The sequence below is a fragment of the Rhipicephalus sanguineus genome, chromosome 8, assembly GCF_013339695.2.
Source record: "Rhipicephalus sanguineus isolate Rsan-2018 chromosome 8, BIME_Rsan_1.4, whole genome shotgun sequence".
In the NCBI taxonomy this organism is placed as follows: Eukaryota; Metazoa; Arthropoda; class Arachnida; order Ixodida; family Ixodidae; genus Rhipicephalus; species Rhipicephalus sanguineus.
This window is the reverse complement of record NC_051183.1, coordinates 54,163,458-54,182,442: the sequence shown is the minus strand read 5'-3', so window position 1 is coordinate 54,182,442 and position 18,985 is coordinate 54,163,458. Positions and strand designations below refer to the sequence as shown.

At 46.6% G+C, this 18,985-nt stretch overlaps 1 protein-coding gene across 1 annotated transcript in view; it reads right to left on the bottom strand.

The window, feature by feature from the left end:
• Positions 1 to 428: 428 nt before the first annotated feature.
• Positions 429 to 18,985, bottom strand: part of LOC119401911 (adenylosuccinate synthetase) — a 47,781-nt gene continuing 29,224 nt past the window's right edge. Inside the window, exons 9-13 of the mRNA XM_037668924.2 lie at positions 18,679 to 18,833; positions 15,241 to 15,365; positions 13,735 to 13,832; positions 7,176 to 7,325; positions 429 to 1,699 (exon numbers count right to left, since the gene is read on the bottom strand). Coding sequence (XP_037524852.1) covers positions 1,647 to 1,699; positions 7,176 to 7,325; positions 13,735 to 13,832; positions 15,241 to 15,365; positions 18,679 to 18,833 — 581 coding nt within the window. The 3' untranslated portion in view covers positions 429 to 1,646. The remainder of the gene's footprint in view (positions 1,700 to 7,175; positions 7,326 to 13,734; positions 13,833 to 15,240; positions 15,366 to 18,678; positions 18,834 to 18,985) is intronic.

Here is an 18,985-nt window from a genome sequence, read left to right as displayed (position 1 = left end):
GAGGAATGCTCGGGGGAGACGGGGGGGTTGCGGATCACGTGACCACGACGTCACGGATTAGCGAGTGGGCGTGACCCCCCCGCGCCTCCTCGGCGGGGACGTTTTCCCCGAAAGGACAAACAATCCCCCGGCGGTGGGGGATGTGGCGGAATTTCTGGCTCTTGTTTGGCCACATTGTTGCACTTGCTCCTGCAGAGAGCGGCAGTGGGTGTCCAGTCTGCAGTTGGGGTCATCTGTAGCTGGGGTCATCGTCGTCGGCAGCTGGTGAAACGGGCGGTACAAGCCACAGGAGTAGTCTGGTAACACTGGTCTCCCCCTCCGTTCGCCCCGTCCGTGTGAGTGGGGGGCATTTGTGGCGACTTCTCCTCGCGAGTTGACGTCACTAGGCTCCGCCTTTACCCCCCGAGCATTTCTCCTCCGTCTGAATACCCCTTTAGGAACAGCAAGCAGCCAATAAGGAAATGTTTTTATGTAGCCTCTTGAGCATAACACCTGGCTGTTATCAGAAGGCTTATGTCCACCCTTGAATATAGAAGCAGATGTTAGCCACAACCTTATACAGTTAAACCTTGATTTAACAAAGCCAAATTTAGCATTGTTGTTTTAACAAAGCGGTTTCAATTCCTGCACGTATATTTGTACAGCGCAATTACTGAAAGCCCTTAAGGGACGCAGTGAAGCGGACGTCTAGCATATGGTTTTGAGGAAACGGGTGTAAAAGGCGGGAAAAGATAGGGTATGCCAGGCTTCAATTCAAGTGATGAATGCAATCGATTAATTAAGGAGAGGTGCTTTGTCATCGTTAACTTGCGTACTGCTTAACAATGGAGTTCACTTCTCCTGTGAAGAACAGTGGTTTCACTGTCTGTGATAAGTCTATATGCAAACTACGTAACGCGCACAATGTTTTTTCAGATTTAAAAATTTACTGACGTTCCCGATTTCACAATTTATGGTCCCCTTAACTTCGTTAAACTAAGATTTACCTGTATTACTATAACAACGCTCAACAATAACCTTCACCTATCTAGCATGCCTTTCCACGTGTTACCACTTCGCGCCAGTTTTTTTCCAAGTTACCAATGACGAGCACGTCAACAGGTAACATTTTTCAAAACAGAAAAGTGGCGAACGCCGTGCTTTAAAGAAACAAAACACAAGCGAGCCAGATGATGGTTGTTGTTGCGGGACTAAAAATGCCCATCAAAGAATGCAAACCGCTTCTAGAGTGCATGCCACACTATGTTAACTCCACTCGTCCCTGCCATGTGCTAGACCACGGAAAAGTTTAACACTGCTCTTGATTCAATGCGTCAACAAGTGGCTGCAATAAAACAGGCACCACACAAATGCATCAGAGTGCCCTTTCTCTCAGCTGTGAAAAGTGCGGACGTCGTTTGTCAAATGCAACTTGCCGTCGAAGTGGCTGACCTGAACAAGCGGCAACTCCTATCAACGATGGCCGGTGAATAACAACGACTGGACGTGTTCGTTTTTTTTTAAAAACAACAATGAATTAAAAACGAGAAGAGGTAAAACGAGGAAAAAAATAAAACAGCTCGGCTCTTTTAAGTTTACAAAGTTCTCTGTCGACAACACACGCGTGTGCTGCGCCGTCTTCTTGTCTCAGGCCGCTCATCAACTCATCAAGGAATCGTGATGATGGCCGCACGAGATTTTCCAACGCCGATCCATTTGACTGAAATAAAGCAGAAGAAACGTGACCATTGATTTGATGACGATATATTCTTTTTTTTTGTATATGAAAGTGTTGCACTTTCACTGGTTATGTTACTGGTGTCATAGAGTGCAGTAGGGGCCAGTCAAATGTACTGCAAGCTTTTAGAGCTGGGGGGGGGGTTACCGAAAATAAACAACTAAAACACAGTATAAACTCGTTACAACGGATCTGCTTACAACAGGATACTACAGACTCGGATACTACAGACTAATTTGCAGCATTATGCGAACCTCCCTATCTGTTCCATTGATTGAGCTTCGTTTACAACGGATTCTGGCACAACGGACATTCGGATATAATTGACTAAAATGTGAGGCCAGCAAGGTGGTCAGGAGCCCTTTAGAGCGGACTTTTCTACCACGGACATTCCAAATTCAATAACTTCCGAGTTCAAACATCACTTGGCATACTTTTGGGATGGGGACAGCGTGCCGGATATCGACGTACCGATTTAAGAACAAAGGCCACCGATCTCCGGTCTGTCAATAATCAGTTATGCCTAGCCGCAGCAACAAAAAATCGGCACACAGCATGCTTGGTCTTGCGTTTCGGAGTGCTGACGCGCGAAATTGCTAGTCGCTGCACGGTGAGCTTGGCAGGGGGGTACGCTGCCGAAGCGTAAATGCCCATCTGCGGTTTCGAGGAGCCAGTGGGCAATGTGATTCGTTGCTTGCGACAGAGCACACTGCGGCTTCTTCGCTGTTCTTGCCCGCAAATTTCGGATTCGTCTCATACATGGGCGCCGTGAGCGTAGTTAGGCCTAGCCACGACTTCAAGCAGAAAGCTATGTAGGTCTGTTGAAGGTCTGTTCACTATGAAGGTCTGTTGTAACGAGGTTATCATCATCATCATCATCAGCCTGTCTACGCCCACTGCAGGGCAAAGGCCTCTCCCATGTTCCGCCAATCAACCCGGTCCTGTGCTTTCTGCTGCCACGTAATACCTGCAAACTTCTTAATCTCATCTACCCACCTAATTTTCTGTCTCCCCCTCACGCGTTTGCCATCTCTTGGAATCCAGTCAGTTACCCTTAATGACCACCGGTTATCCTGCCGACGTGCTACGTGCCCGGCCCATATCCATTTCTTCTTCTTGATTTCAACTATGATGTCATTAACCCCCGTTTGTTCCCTGACCCACTCTGCTCTCTTCCTGTCTCTTAAGGTTACACCTATCATTTTCCTTTCCATCGCTCGCTGCGTCGTCCTCAATTTAAGTTGAACCCTCTTTGTAAGTCTCCAGGTTTCTGCTCCGTAGGTAAGTACCGGTAAGATGCAGCTGTTATATACCTTCCTCTTGAGGGATAGTGGTAGATTACCATTCATGATTTGATAATGCTTGCCGAATGAGCCCCATCCCATCCTTATTCTTCTAGTTATTTCACTCTCATGGTTCGGCTCCGCGGTTACTACCTGTCCTAAGTAGACGTACTCCTTTACAACTTCCAGTGTCTCGCCACCTATCGCAAAGCGCTGTTCTCTACCAAGATTGTTCCACATTACTTTAGTTTTATGCATATTAATTTTCAGACCTACTCTTCTACTTTCCGTATCCAGTTCAGTAATCATGAGCTGCAATTCGTCTCCCGCGTTACTCATCAATGCAATGTCATCAGCGAATCGTAGGTTACTGAGATACTCTCCATTGACTCTTATCCCTAGCTCTTCCCAATCTAGGGCCCTGAAAACCTCCTGTAAACACGCGGTGAATAACATTGGAGAGATCGTGTCTCCTTGCCGTACGCCCTTCTTTATTGGGATTCTGTCGCTTTCTTTATGGAGGACTATAGTGGCTGTGGATCCGCTGTAGATTTCTTCCATTATGTTTATATAGGCTTCGTCGATGCCTTGATTCCGCAGTGCCTGCATGACTGCTTATGTCTCCACCGAATCAAATGCCTTCTCGTAATCTATGAAGGCTATGTATAGGGGTTGGTTGTATTCCGCGCATTTCTCTATCACCTGATTGATAGTATGAATATGGTCTATTGTTGAGAATCCTGTACGAAATCCTGCCTGGTCCCTTGGTTGATTGAACTCCAATGTCGTATTAATTCTGTTAGCAATTACTTTTGTAAATAGCTTGTAGACAACCGACAGTAAGCTTATGGGCCTGTAATTTTTCAGGTCTTTCACGTCCCCTTTCTTATGGATCAAGATGATGTTGGCATTCTTCCAAGATTCTGGTATCCTCCCCGTCGAGAGGCACTTCGTATACAGGGTGGCCAGTTTCTCTAACATAATCTCTCCACCGTCTTTCAACAGGTCTGATGTTACCTGATCCTCACCAGCTGCTTTGCCTCTTTGCATTCCCTTTAGGGCTTTCTTTACTTCTCCTGTCAATACTGGTGGGATGTCAGATTCCTCTGCGCTATTACTCCTTCTTACGTTATCATCCTGAATGGCTCGGCTGCTGTACAGATCTCTGTAGAACTCTTCCGCTACCTCAACTATTCTATCCATATTGTTTGTGACCTTGCCTTCCTTATTCCTTAATGCATACATCTGATTTTTGCCTATGCACAGTTTTGTCTTCATAGCTTTGAGGCTTCTTCCGTTCTTTAGAGCATGCTCAATTTTCTCCATACAGTGAAACCTCGTTAATACGTACCTGCCGGGAACGCGGCATAACTACGCACTAAACGGCAGTACGCATTAAACACCAAGTACAAATTTGCATCTCCTAGCGTACGCCATTGCCGCCTGCAAATAAATAGAGTGACACAGCAAATATTGCCTAAAGTACCCACCGCAAAGCCTTTTCTTTCTTTTTGCCAATGTGGAGAAAAGATCCTGGCACACTCGCACGACCGCCCGATAACGTGTAGTGGCGACGCCGAAGAGCATTTCGAAACTATTGCAGGGTCCCTGACACGCGGTCAACGCAGTGACCGACATAGCGACAGAACGGACAGTGTGATTTCCGCGGTATATGTGTGTGCGTCTAACCGCGATCTGCCACTAAACGAAAACTGACGCAGTTCCAGTGAAACGCGGTACGGCCGCGTGGAGCCGATCGTCTCCCGGCTAGTTGCGTGCAGCGCGTCGCCTACTTGGCTCACGCCGTCACTACCGGGTCGCTTGCTGTGCCGCCCGCGCGCACTTATCGCGGGAATGTTGTTCGTACCCACTTCGCTCCAGATCGTGCACAGATGCGGCGAGTAGCTTGTTCGGTTAACGCAGCGATGACGAGCTTCATGCAAGCGATGCGCACTCCGCGATTCTCTAGCGGCCCTGGCAGCGGACGGAGGCGCGTTGGGTGGTCGCCTAATAAAAGCGTGCAGTATGGTTACAACCGCGCTACGCTTGCTGTATCGTACACGTGCGTTTAGTGTGATAGCGTCAATGCAGCGAGGTTTCTCGGTGCCCGCGACCCGCAACGCTAACTACGCAACAGCGATCTGCTTTCGCTTTAAGCGGTGTGCGCCTGATGACGGCTTAGTAGCGTTTGCTGTCGGGCTAGTTCGTACATGGCTGCTGAAGTTCTTCGACCCTGCCCGAGCATTTGTGCCATTAATTCAACTTCAGCCTTGAAGACGGCCGCGCACAACGAAGCGGCAGCGATCGGCGGCCCAGCGCGTTCAGGTTGTCGCCTAATAAAAGCGTGCAGTAGGCTTAAAAGTAGCGCTGCGCCGCACGCGTGCCCGAGGAGATAGCTGAAGATACTTATTGTGATAAGGTTGTCGGCGATAAGTCATGTCGGCGCGTTCGTCGGTGGCCGCCACCGCGCCTTCGTTCTTTCCCGATGCTTAACCGCAAAGGCGTCGCCGCAATCGCGCGGAAGTCGGAATCGGGGATCGACTGATCTGCGCACTTCTCAAAAAGGACGAAGAGCGGCACATTCTGGCGTCGGGAAGCTGAGCGGCACAGTAAAATTTTATGGCACAAAAAGTTATCGCGGTACGCAGGGTACGCACTAACCGGTAGGCATAGGGCGAACCACTACGGCTTAAGCGGTCAGCGAATGCATTGGGCTCTATGGGACTCGGTCGGGGATTTGTCGCAACTACGTTTTAACCGTTAGTACGTTTAAAGCGGGTACGTATTAACGAGGTTTGACTGTATTATACTTTCTTATGTCGGCTACTTTACGCCTATTGATTAACTTCGAAAGCTCCGCCAGCTCTATTTTGTCTGTTGCATTTGAGGCTTTCATAGCTTGACGTTTCTTAATGAGGTTTTTCGTCTCTTGGGATAGCTTACCAGTGTCCGGTCTAACAACTGTACCCCCGACTTCCACTGCACACTCCTTGATGATACTAGTCAGATTATCATTCATTGCGTCAACGCTAAGGTCGGTTTCCTCGGTTAAAGCCGCGTACCTATTCTGAAGCGAAACTCTGAATTCCTCAACTTTCCCTCTCAGAGCTAGTTCATTAATCGGCTTCCTGCGTATCAGTTTCTGCCGTTCCTTCCTCACGTCAAGTTGAATTCTAGATCTTACCATTCTATGGTCACTGCATCGGATCTTGTTAACTACTTCCACATCCTGTACAATGCCCGGGTGGCCGCACATTATGAAGTCTATTTCATTTTTAGTTTCGCCATTAGGACTCCTCCACGTCCACTTACGAGTAGCCCGTTTTCTGTAGAAGGTATTCAAGATGCGTAAATTATTGCGTTCTGCAAACTCTACTAGTAACTCCCCTCTGGCGTTTCTAGAGCCGATGCCATATTCCCCAACTGCATGATCTCCAGCCTGCTTCTTGCCTACCTTTGCATTAAAGTCGCCCATCAGTACAGTATACTGTGTCTTTACCTTACTCATTGCTGATTCTACGTCTTCGTAGAAGCGTTCAACCATTTGATCATCATGGCTGGACGTAGGCGCGTAGGCCTGTACCACCTTCATCTTGTACCTCTTATTAAACTTAATTACGATACATATCACCCTCTCATTAATGCTATAGTATTCCTCTATATTGCCAGCTATATCTTTATGAATAAGGAACCCCACTCCTAGTTCTCTTCTGTCAGCTAAGCCACGATAGCATAGGACGTGTCCGTTCTTCAGCACTGTATAAGCCTCCTGTGGCCTCCTAACCTCACTGAGCCCTATTACATCCCATTTAACACCCTCCAATTCCTCGAATAGTACAGCTAGACTCGCCTCACTAGATAAAGTTCTAGCGTTATACGTAGCCAAATTCAGATTCCAATGGCGGCCTGTCCGTACCCAGAGATTCTTAGCACCCTCTGCTGCGTCGCAGGTCTGACCGCCGCCTTGGTCAGTTGCTTCGCAGCCGCTGGGGACTGAGGGCCGAGGGTTAATTGGTGTATTCATGTGGGAGGTAGTGGCCAAGTACTACACCAGGGTGGCCAATCCTGCTCTGGTGAGGTTATACTGTTTTTCTAAAATAGTCAAGGCCTTGAGCAAGTGGGCCCCGCCCAAAAAAAAATCTTGGCTACGGGCCTGCTTTGGAGGGCCAACTTACAGGGGACGCCTAGCAGCTCCTGGACGGTCTCAACATAGCGGCGGGCATTGGCGGGTAGGTCGGAGTACTTCCGGCACTCGCTCGTCGACGTCTGCCAGCCTGGCATGACCATGTAGTCAACTTGCACCCTGGACATCTCATCGGAACTCGCTGGAAAAAGGAAAAAAAAGAAAAACAGTTGCAAAGCTTATCATCAGAAACCGACGAAACCCACTACCAGAGATGTGCACACGGTCTTGCATTAGCCAGGGGCACACCATAGCCTGTTGGCTCCCCTTCACTGACCTCAACACTCCGAGCCCCCTGGCGAGAGACACTAAAGTGTTTTTTTTTCGTTAAAATGGCTGATAGGGCGCGTTGGTGATTCATGATACTTAAAATACGAGTGCATAACTTAAACAGGAACATCGGAAGACATTTGGTATTTTAAGTATCACGTTTTCTCGTATTTTGGCGGCACTGGTTCAATGAATTTCCTGAAATTTAGAATGTTAAGTCCCTGGCCCCACTCAATGGACAGTGCACTTCATTTTTGCTGATTAGGAACTATGTAGGCACATACCGTGCTTACCAGCACATTTTCTAGGGTTTTTGAAGTTTGAAGTTTATTTCCATAAGTAGACGCCCTCACAATTGAAGACGTCACGGCAATTTGCGAGCAAAATTCAAGTTGGTGTCGCTACCCGCACATTCTTTTCGAAAAGTATTGTGAAACAGTAATTTACTAATACTACGAGAAAAATCGTTTTTCTCTTTAGTGTCCCTTTAAAGGCGTACTGACACCAAATTTCGAAGCTAAGTTTACTTCATCATACAAATTTCCTATACAGGGATGAGACGGCTGAAATTGAATTGGGGGCAGTTTTTGGAGCAGCAAAATATTCAATTTTGGAGCAGTTAGCGGCGTTTAATATGTCATCTTAAGAGCTTGAAAAAACAAACTTCCAGCAACTTGGGGGGACAAGTAAATAGTTTAATGAGCTTAGAAGACACAACACTGAAACAGCATCTGGAGAAAGTTTTTTTTTTTTAAAAGGGACACTGAAGGCAAATGTTAAGTTGATGCTGACTGTTGATATAGCATTCCTGAAACCTCGCAGTGCTTCTTTGCCAATGAAATGCTTATTTTGAATGAAAATCATGTTTCAATGGTCCGCACAGTGTTAGTGCACTTTAAATCGTGTGCCTGAAAAGGCCTCCTGATATAGCATTTGACTTGCCCAACACTGCCTGCCTTTAATGCCCGGCAGCCGATGCTGTGGTCTCTGCTCTGAAGGACACTATACACAACATCACATGGACACGGCATTTTGCTGAACTTCCCGTCAGAGCGACTTTCATGAGCGTGCAAGGCACACGTAGCAGTACGCGATAACGAAACTACCACGCTGTACTCTAGTTCTTTTTATTGCGATAGCAATTATATGTACAGTCTCAGCTGATTTTTGCCATCCCCGTCCCCGCCGTCATGCACCCTATATGTATGTATATGTGTATATATACCGGGTGCCCCAGCTATCTTTAGCCAAGGGTTAAAAAATACAATATTAGTGGCACGCGAGTGAAATCAGTTGCAAATTGCTGACAGTCACCTTGCGCACTACAGACAATTTTTTTGTTTGGTAATTAACTAATTTGTTAATTAGGATTATTTAACTAAATTGCTAAATATTGACTTTAGGCAAGAAATGTGACTTGCAAAGTTCGAGAGCATCTTCCGAAACCCCAAATGCATTATTTGCGATAAAGAAAGTCTCACGTATACCATTTTTTCCAAGCTGCAAAGAAAGCTGCGAAATACAAAAAGAACCACGTGACAAGCGCATTCGCGCGCCGCGAGAATGCTGCCCTCAGCAGTGGTTTGAGCTAACGAAATCAGCTGTGACCGGGACTCGCCGTCTTCGTTGCAGCGGTAGGCCGATAAGTTAACGGCGGTTTCTTGGCCCGCGCTCGCTACAACTTGCACCGTCACGCGTGCCAGCGTGCCAACTGGCTGACAACGGGCCAAGAAACCACTGCCCTATCGGCCTACTGCTGCAAGGGAGCTGGCGAGTCGCGGCCGCAGCTGATTTCGTTCGCTCAAACCACGGCTGAGGGCAGTATTCTCGCGGCGCGCGAATGCGCTTGTCACGTGGTTCTTTTCGTATTTCGCGGGCTTTCTTTGCAGCTTGGAAAAAAGGTATACGTGAGACTTTCTTTATCGCAAATAATGCAATTGGGGTTTCTGAAGACGCTCTCGAACTTTGCAAGCAGCATTTCTTGCCTAAAGTCAATATTTAGCAATTTGGTTAAACAATCCTAATTAACCCCTTAACTGCTTTGGACGAGCAGAGCTCGTCCTGCCCAAACTGTCCCCAAAGTGCTTTGGACGAGCAGAGCTCGTCCTAGCGGAATAGGTACTCCCCTCTAGCGTTCAGGACAAGAGGCGCTCTTCTAAGCTTAGATTGCGTGTAATCCACCAGATGGCAGCATTTACTTGGCAATTTATATTTTTCTCCTGTGGAAAGAGCGCGGTTTTTGTATGAAAAGATGGCTTGCGGTGGCGGCCACCCATGCATAGCTGGCTCGTCAACACGAAAAAGAAGCTTTTCATTTTCGTCATCTTCATCAAGTGATGATGATTCAAATACAGATGTTTATCTTGTGTCTGGGAGTGAAGACAGCGATGGTGGTGAATTCAGCATCTCCTCCGGTGATGATGAAAACAGCTCGGAAGCGAACATCGCGAGTGCTCGCCAGTGGATCCTGCGTGATGTGGACAATCCTCCTGTGAAGCCTCCTCGCTTTCCATTCTTGGCCATTCCAGGCAAGACTTTCAACTTGTCATCGCCAGATGACCTTATGGAATATATTCAGCAGTTTCTTCAAAAGTGCTTCATTTGCTCTCGGAAGCGAGGAGAAAACGGAAAAAAGTTGAGAAAGAAAACGCTTTTGGTGCAGGAGCTGCAACAGGCCCCCTTGCGTTATTCAGTGTTTTGATTTGACTAAGTATGTGGTACAAATATTTTTTCAACATCGACTAGCTACTTTTTAGTACAATCAGATTCGAAATCAGCAATAAAAAAAATAGGCACTTTTGGTAGGTAATTTTCAAAAAAATAAAACACTTAAGGGGTTAACAAATTAGTTAAAAACAAAAAATTGTCTGTAGTGCGCAAGGTGGCTGTCAGCAATTTGCAACTGATTTCGCTCGCCTGCCTCTAATATTTTATTTTTTAACCCTTGGCTAAAGATAGCTGGGACACCCTGTATATATAAAAGCCACAAAGAAAAATATTTCAGAAAAACTTCCCAACGCGCGGAATTGAACGGGCGACCTCTCGCTTCGTAGCGCGCGGCGTTACACGGTTAGGCCATCAGCAGTACCGTCTGTCAGCCTGCTAACTGCGAGCTATTTATATACACCATTTACTTCAGCATGCTTTCTTAGTCACCACATAGATGGCGCGATGTGCGCGCGTGGTGCGCTTTAAAGATCGTCGCCCCGCTCCTGTGAACGCCGTTGCTCTTCGCCCTACAGGGAGTGGTCGCCTTTGTGCGCTTATCTCGAGGAAAGAAGGGGGTGCTTTCCCCGCGATGTCCACGCTGAAGTCACAGAGCGCACGAAGGTCACTTCGCTCGCTGCAGCGGCCGCATTTGCGAAAGGAGCATGCTGTTCAAACAGAAATAAGTAACAACTGTGACAGTTAGTTCGCGCTCGTCCTGTGTGTACGTGTTCGTTTGCTTCGCGCGTCCTGCTGTATGTTTGAGCACTGCGCTTCAAGTGTCGAGCCGTGACACATGATAGTTCGCGCTCGTCCTGTGTGCGTTCTTTCCGTGTGTCCTTTGGTCTCGAGCGACGCGCTGGCAATTTTGAGCTGCTTTCTGTTCTTCGCGTTACATTCCACTTTATTGCTATCACAGTCATTGCTTCGCCGTTGCGGCGAAACTGTGACTTTTTTCCATGAATCAAACAGAAACGCACAAGCGGCATTTTACTACATTTTGCAATGCTCGGAATGTTCTTTTTTTATCATAAGTAGCTTGAATACTAGTGATAATTTATACTCGGGACACTTGACGTCATAGGGCTCGTTCCGAAACGTCCCACTGGTGGCGCACATAATGTCCTACACTTACCTTAATTTCTCGATTACTAGAGCACTGCTATTGATAATATGGACGTTTGAGATGTTCACAAACATTGACCTTTCACTCTGACATAAATTTTTATTTGCCTTTAGTGTCCCTTTAAAGATTATTGCCAGGTATAAACTACACTGCCTTTTAACATACCACACGACCTATCTAGCCCGAGTAACAAAGAACATATGAAGCTTTCGTAAGAAAAGGTGCTGCAAACTAGGTTCACTTCATAAACATTTGAAAAAAAGAAGAAAAAGCATAAAAATGTGACTATACAAGAATTGTAGTTACGTAGCAGCAGGTCTTTGCTTAAGATCAGTGATATGATTTACCAGATTACTGCTTCGAATTTTTTGTGGGTCTGCTTTTTTTAGCTTTTGAAGCTTCCGCAGAGCTTCCTGTAGGTTAGTGTTACTCTGTCAAGAGAACAACACAATAAGCGCCTTTAGCTATGTGCTCGATAGCGCATTTGGGGTAGCGTCAAGTGTACTGCATGCACGCTTTCAGCAGGCGACAACAAAAGCGCGCCGCACCACTGTTCGCTGCCACTCGCGCGGGAACGCCTTCAAGAGTGTGGCGCAGGCACCAAGCAACCTCGCGCACTATCTCGTCAGACGCATGTGTATGTTACCGAAAGTGTAGTGCCCTTGTAAGCGTACTGCACGCTTTTATTGGGGGACGACACAAACGCGCTTCGCATCAGGCCACTGCTGCCTTCTCGTGCAAGACCGCTAGAGCATCACGTAGACGCGTCGCATGCAGGAAGCTAGTTGTCGCCGTGTTGACGCAACAAGGTACTCGCCTCAGCTGTGCATGGTATATAGGAAGTAACAGTACGAACACTCCCATGGCAAACGCATGCGTAGGTGACCACACGCAGCAGTGTCGACATGGAAAACCACAGCGACCGGAGCAAGACGCTACACACAAGAAGAACTTGAGAGTACACCCGGCTACGCATGTCACTCAATAATTCTCGCTGAGCGACAGTAGCACCTGAGCACGCAGCCTAGCGAGTAGAAGCAGTAGAAGCAGCACGCTCGGGGCACGCCAGCACTTTTTTGGAGGGTCATGCATATTTACAACAGCCCAGAGGAGATTATGGCAGCACCATGGAAGCCGCCATTAGAAAGGTGCATAGGAGAAACAAGCTTGGGCGCATCTATGTGTTCTATGAACACCTCATTTTCTTGGTATCCCCGATACTGCTACGCATTGCGTGGAAAATCATGTCAACTCAGCCATTTTCCCCCACTCAAGCTGATGTGGGCATCAAAATTCTTGCTTTCGAGTCTGTTTTATAGCAGTTCGGTGCAATTTTTGCAATTTATATGCTATTGGAGCAGCTTGGTGCAGGAAAACGAAATCTTATAAAAAATGCACAATATGTACAGCTGTCTCACCTTTGCCTATATACAGAGATGGCTCTGAGCAAGTGTGAAGCTCAGTAAATGCTGATAAGGTATTTTATTTTGATATTAAAATCAATTTTCACTATGGCGCACCTACTGACATTGACACTAGCGTGACGTCAGGGTAAAGTGTCAATTCTGGTGACTTCATGCACCACTACGGCTAGTTGTGATGACATCAGGCACCAAACATACAAAATGGCCGCTTGCGCATCGCCAACAAAGCCACGCTGCAGAGCAGCTGTGGAGACGTCACAATGTCTTGCGTGAGCACGTGACGAGGAGCTCATACCGTGTCGTGAAGTCTGGGTACAGAAGGAGCCGAAACTAGCTTTAAAAACACGTAATTAATTTTTCAGAGTGCACTCATGCTTACCAGCAAATTTTCTAGGGCCTTGAGGACTTGGTCTTTCATTTGATGCAAAAAAACGACAACTGAAAATTTTCGTGTTAGTACCCCTTTAAAGAACTTCCTCTAGATGCAGACATTTTAAGCTATCGCCTAGCTCCACAACTACCGCTTCTACAGTTTCTGCGACTGCAACATGTTGCACCTGGCATTTCCAAAGAGTGTGCATGTGCTCCTGTTGCGGTTCTAAAAGCTCAAACTCGCTGCACTTTGGCTCGGTTATTGATATTTGTTAGCGCGAAAGCCTTAGATGCCTCATCAAATGCGAAAATTGACGTCGGCATCAACACGAGTGCTGCAAAAAATCATCATCACATGAGAACGTCACCACATGACGTCATGATGACGCCACAAATTTTGGCAATGATGTCATGTGATCACACAGAATGTGTGATGATGTGTGATGACATCATTGGTTGGTCACAGGTGGGCTGGTTCTGGAGGCATTGCAAAACTACGCGAGTTGCAGAAAGCTCTTGGAGGGGGGCATACGAGGTTCACTATATCGACATAGAAGAACGGGAAGATGGCTTTCACTTTCGAGTAGACTTAGGTAGATGCACAAGGGATCCTGTGAGTTTTACGCACACACACGGCTCTGCAATCATCTCACCTGGCGGGTACTTGAACACCTTGCCATCCACACGATAAGCTGTGCCAATCTTGATCTCCTCAAAAGTGTCCAGGATGTCGAGCTTGGTCAGGGCCAACCTGTAGGTGGGAGAGGGGCATGCTCACATTTTTAAATCTCTTGCACAATCACAAACAATGCCTGCAAACTCCAGTACAAGAACTCTCTTGAAGCAAATTTCGAGAAAGGCTGAACGTAGGCTTACACAGGAAAATTAAAGACAAAGCTACAGATAAGCCAAATGTAGATGAACAGTAGTGAGAAAAATTAAAGGGTACAGCTAAGTTGCCTTCATGAGGCTGTATTTCCTAAGCGCAGTTGGCAAACACAAAGGTGTTTGTAATGCTAAATCGTCAAGCAGAAAGCTACCTCTTGCAGATCAATGTGCAAGATTCCTAACTTTGCAAATCAGCTCTGGAGAATCCCGCAAGGCTCTGGAAAGGTTAGGAGAGGGAAATTGACAACAACCCTCAACTGGTAGAGCGACTGCCCAAGAAAAGGCGTTGGTCCCGGGTTCGATACCCAGGCCAGGATGAATTTTTTTTGGCAACTAAGAACCTTTCTTTATGAGGAATCCGCATGGATTTCTTTGTGGCTTTGTGCTTGTGGTGGCTGTCAATTTCCCTCTCAAGATTTTTATCTGCACGTCACCAGTAATTACTGCTTGAACTCGAACTCTGCGTTCCCTTTAATAGATAGCTTGCACGTGACGTCACGGACGCAGCTTCATAACATACAGGTGCACCAACATGGTGGCTTTGATGACGTAAATGCAGCATAATCACATTTCGCTTAGCATACTTCAATATGATAACGATGCGGCCACATTGTTATTGGCGTCTGGGCGTCAATAAGAAAAGAATTTGGAAGTGATGCAATGATAAGATTAACGCGATGTCACAAACCTTGTGTCCTACCATGCACTGCACCAACAAAGTTTCAGCGACATCAGTGCAAGCCATCTATACTGCTCATGTCTGTGCATGGAGGCATGTTAATGAGTAATTAGCAGACTTAAGTGACAAGCTTATTCAACATTAAGACAATACAGTCACACTACATTAGAACGAATCTGTATCTGACACAAGAATATGTTATACTTGATATTTGTTGTAAGCATACATTCATTACAAGGTAGTATTGCTAGTCAAAATTTACGCTTACTTCATCGTGCTCTTTATTCTGTAGTTTGACTAAATTTAAAGACATGTCAAACATAGGCTTTTATCATAAGTTTCCTAAACAAGATCAATCAATCCAGGTCATTGCTGTGGATTTAAATTGACATTCTAAATAATTAATCACTGGGATTAACACGGTCAATGTCTCATGATGTGAGGCATATGGGTATCTGCACATTGTCTTTCTCTTGTACAGGGTAGCAAACCAGAATACTACCCTGACCAATCAGCATTTATGTTTCCCGTTTATTCAGCCAAACGTACAGATTGACCAGACAGAATGATGATGTGAAGAAGGCCTACGTACGCGGTGTATCCGTTGATCATGCTGGAGTAACGTAACAGCACCACGTCGAGCCAGCCGCACCGCCGTTTCCTCTTGGTCGTGACACCAATCTCGCCACCGATGGTTTGTAGTCGCTCTCCGATATCCTGCAGCAGGGGAAGAGAAAAGCTCACAGCTCGCCCTCTGTTACCCGGTGCACTTACAATCAATTTTGCTGTAACAGCACAGCTTGCTTGAACGTGAGCAGGCAACTGTTTAAATCCCCCTTAACCCTTTGAGTGTCAAAGATGTACAGTTGGGCAAATCTTTAACTATCGTGTGCGAGCGCCGACTTTTTTGTGCGTCAGCGCCGCACGACGGAGCCAAGTTGCAAACAGGGCGAGAGTAAACGCGTGCCCACAAAGCACGCTCAGCTGGGCCCATCGTCTCCATGGCTGTTCCTTCGTCGGAACGTCACCCTGCATTAACTCAGTTCAGACGAACAGGCAGTGCGTCTTGCTTGTATCTTATATTCCGAAGATCAGCAAGCAACCGAGAAAATGAAATCCGCAGATGTCACACGCCCGCGCGCATGAGATAAGCTGACAAATGTGGATTGTTCATTTGTTATCTGGCCACGCGCGTCTTTTCAGTCTGGCCGTGATCTGGCGACGCAAATGCCGTTTTTTTTTTGCGCTTACTTTCGCCGTTTGCAACTTGGCTCCGTTGTACGGCGCTGACGCACAAAAAAGTCGGCCGACTTTTTTGGCCGACTGTACATGTAAGTCATCCGTAACAGCCACAAGACGGTCAAAGATGAACATTTATGTCATGCCTGTATGTTTAAAATGCCTGCCTTTTTCGATCATTTCTCTTGCTTGGCAGGTGCTGCCACACTGCGGGAATATGTGGAATTTGTTCCTTGCGCTGATGTCTCTCCGTTTTTTTTTTATGCTTTACTACAGTGGTGCGCCGGCTAGTTTCGGTTTCATTCTTCAGCCGGTTCCCGCTTGTTGCGCCCGCAAAAGTAATGGCTTTCCAGTTAAGCATCTCTCAAGGGGTGACCATTTTTGTTACTCTCTTGTTTATTGCTCCCCGGGGCGCAATTACGCCTGTTTCCATGCAGGCGCTGACTGACACAAACGATGCCGCTGTGGTTGTGTTTCCTGTTTTGGGGACTTCCAAAAACCGCTTCCGTCTCGTTGGCGATAGGACGAAGGATTATTAATGGTTTCAGACTCGTTTTCGCTTTCCGAACGCACTCATTCAACAAAAGATTTGAAAGAGGCGTGGCCTTTCCCATATCTCATATATGGGTCATTTATGAAGGGGATTTGGCATCAGAGGATTCAAACAACAAATCGATACCGATCTGCAGAATGACTAAAATATGGACGCTGATTCTGTAACATAGTGCTTGAAACGCATGAAGCCACACACGTCAGCATAGCATAGCCAATGAAATAATTACTAATCTGCATAGACGAGAAAATAACGCGAGTACAATTTAAGAAAGTCACAAAAATTTAGTCAAAAGTAAAAAAAAAAAAAAATGGGACGAAGACATTCATGTGTGGGCGTGGGCCACTACCAAAAGGTCTGCGGGCCGCATGCGACCTGCGGGCCGTGTGTTTGAGACACCTGGCCTAAACAGTCCACTGCTGCAATTTTGTTGCACTGCATTTCCTTGCGCTATTACTTCACACACTTCATCATGCCTGTTTTATCAATGGAATCATTTGGATATGAACAGAGCATAATAAGAGCAGAAGGCATCACTACAAATAGTCAATACATGCACTGCAACCTCCATCCTAGGAACATAAACCTCGACCACTCTGCGACTGACGAATGATGACATACTACTTTGCAGCAGTCATTGTCCACAACTTCCCTTGCTGCCCTCACTGGGCACAGACATCCAACAATGCAGTTGGCTACTAAAAGTTTGTGTCATCACTTATGTGCTATCGGCGTCACACGAAATGAGAACAGCGGCAAGCATTCGCAGTGGTATAGTGCGCACCCTCCAGCCATCACCATGGAAAGGCGCGTGCATCCGGCTCGGCAGCACTGTGCATATATGCGCGCCTGTCCATGGTGATAACTGGGGGGCACGAACTACACACCACTGCGAATGCTTGCTGCTGTTCGGGTTTCATTTGACGCCGATAGTACGCCCAACGGCAAAAGTTTGCGGGATGTTGGCTCCACAACAAATATGAATTCTGCTCTATTAGTGCGTAATGTCTAGCTGGAAAATGTACAGGTTGCAATAGCAACTACAGGCTGGAACATTTATTTGGAGGTTTTGTTTTCAGACAAAGCAAGAACGTAAGCTTTCTCAAACATTCTGCGTCCCGCAAACTTTCACTGTTTGATGTATGTAAATTGGTAGTTTTGGTACTGAAGAGGTGCTGACGACGTATTAGGACTAAAATAGCGCTACTTCTTGTATGACTCCACGGCAAAATTAGCAAGCAATCGCAAAGCTAGAACCAGAATTATCACAATGTGCACTGTATTTTGTCCCAAATTTTATTCACCATGACGCTTTAAGTCTATGGCGCCAGTTGTGGTGCAACAGAACTGTCCGCATAATCACGCGTGTCCCAGATATCGGCGTCCGGATAACCTGTACGTGACAGCGGTGAAAAGCCAAGTGAAACAACCACTTTTATTAACAGCGAAGCTATTTTTGCTCAGCTTAAATTGTCGTGACCCAAAATTATCATCATCATGAACCGGCACATGCTCTCTCGTCTTCTGCTTTGCTCCCAGAACACGTGCGTCGAGTTGTCCGGCGTATAGCAAGGGGGAAGCACAAAGTAAAGGAGAAATGTGAGAGTGAGAAGGGAAAGAAAGAGAGAGAGAAACAGAGAGACAGAAAGAAATATAGAAAGAGAAAATCTCGGCGAAAAAATATTCCTCATGAGGTGGCAGGATTCGAACCCGCGTACTTACGATCCAAAGGCGAGTGTCTTGAGCACTCGGCTATCCAGGCACGCTGACAGAACGTAGCATAGCCTTGCATAGTGTCGTATAACAAGGGGGTAGAAAAGGTAGGAAATAGTGAGGAGGAGAGATGTGAAGGTGAGGAGGAGGGAAAGGAGGAGGGGAAAGAGTGGAGCATCGCATATGAAGAATGAGAAAGAGATAGCGAGAGATAAAATAAGATAGAAAGAGGAAGCAAGCGAGAAATAGTGAGTGAGATGAAGATAGGAAGGAAAAAGAGAGAGAGAGATAGAAATAGGAATAAACAGACAAAAAAAGAGAAAAAACAGAGAGAAGAGAGAAAAAGAAAGAGAAAACCAAAGAGAAACAAAGAAAGCTGTCCAGCTCTATAGGGAAATATAGAGGTAGGATGCCCAGCGAGCGGTGACGGGCCTGTGCTTCGCAGTGCCAAGCTTTGCACGGCTTAGTGCAAACTTCCCGCAATTAAAAAAAAATTACGTGAACGCAAACATGCCCTCAACTCACATTCTTCTGTTCAGTGGGGAAGGGGCCATCGCCGACGCGCGTCGTGTAGGCCTTGACCACGCCGTACACGTTGCCGATGGCTCGTGGCGGAATGCCGAGACCCGTGCAGACGCCACCCACAGTGCAGTTTGAAGACGTCACAAACGGATATGTTCCTGCAAACAAGACGAAAGACAAAAGAAAGACCACAGGTAAGAAAAGAATGTGGGAACTGCTAGAAGAAATGATAGGCAAAACGGACGGCAGTGTGACGCCGATATGAAGTGTGGTTGTTACCAAGAGCAGGCACGTTTGCTTTAATAATCCT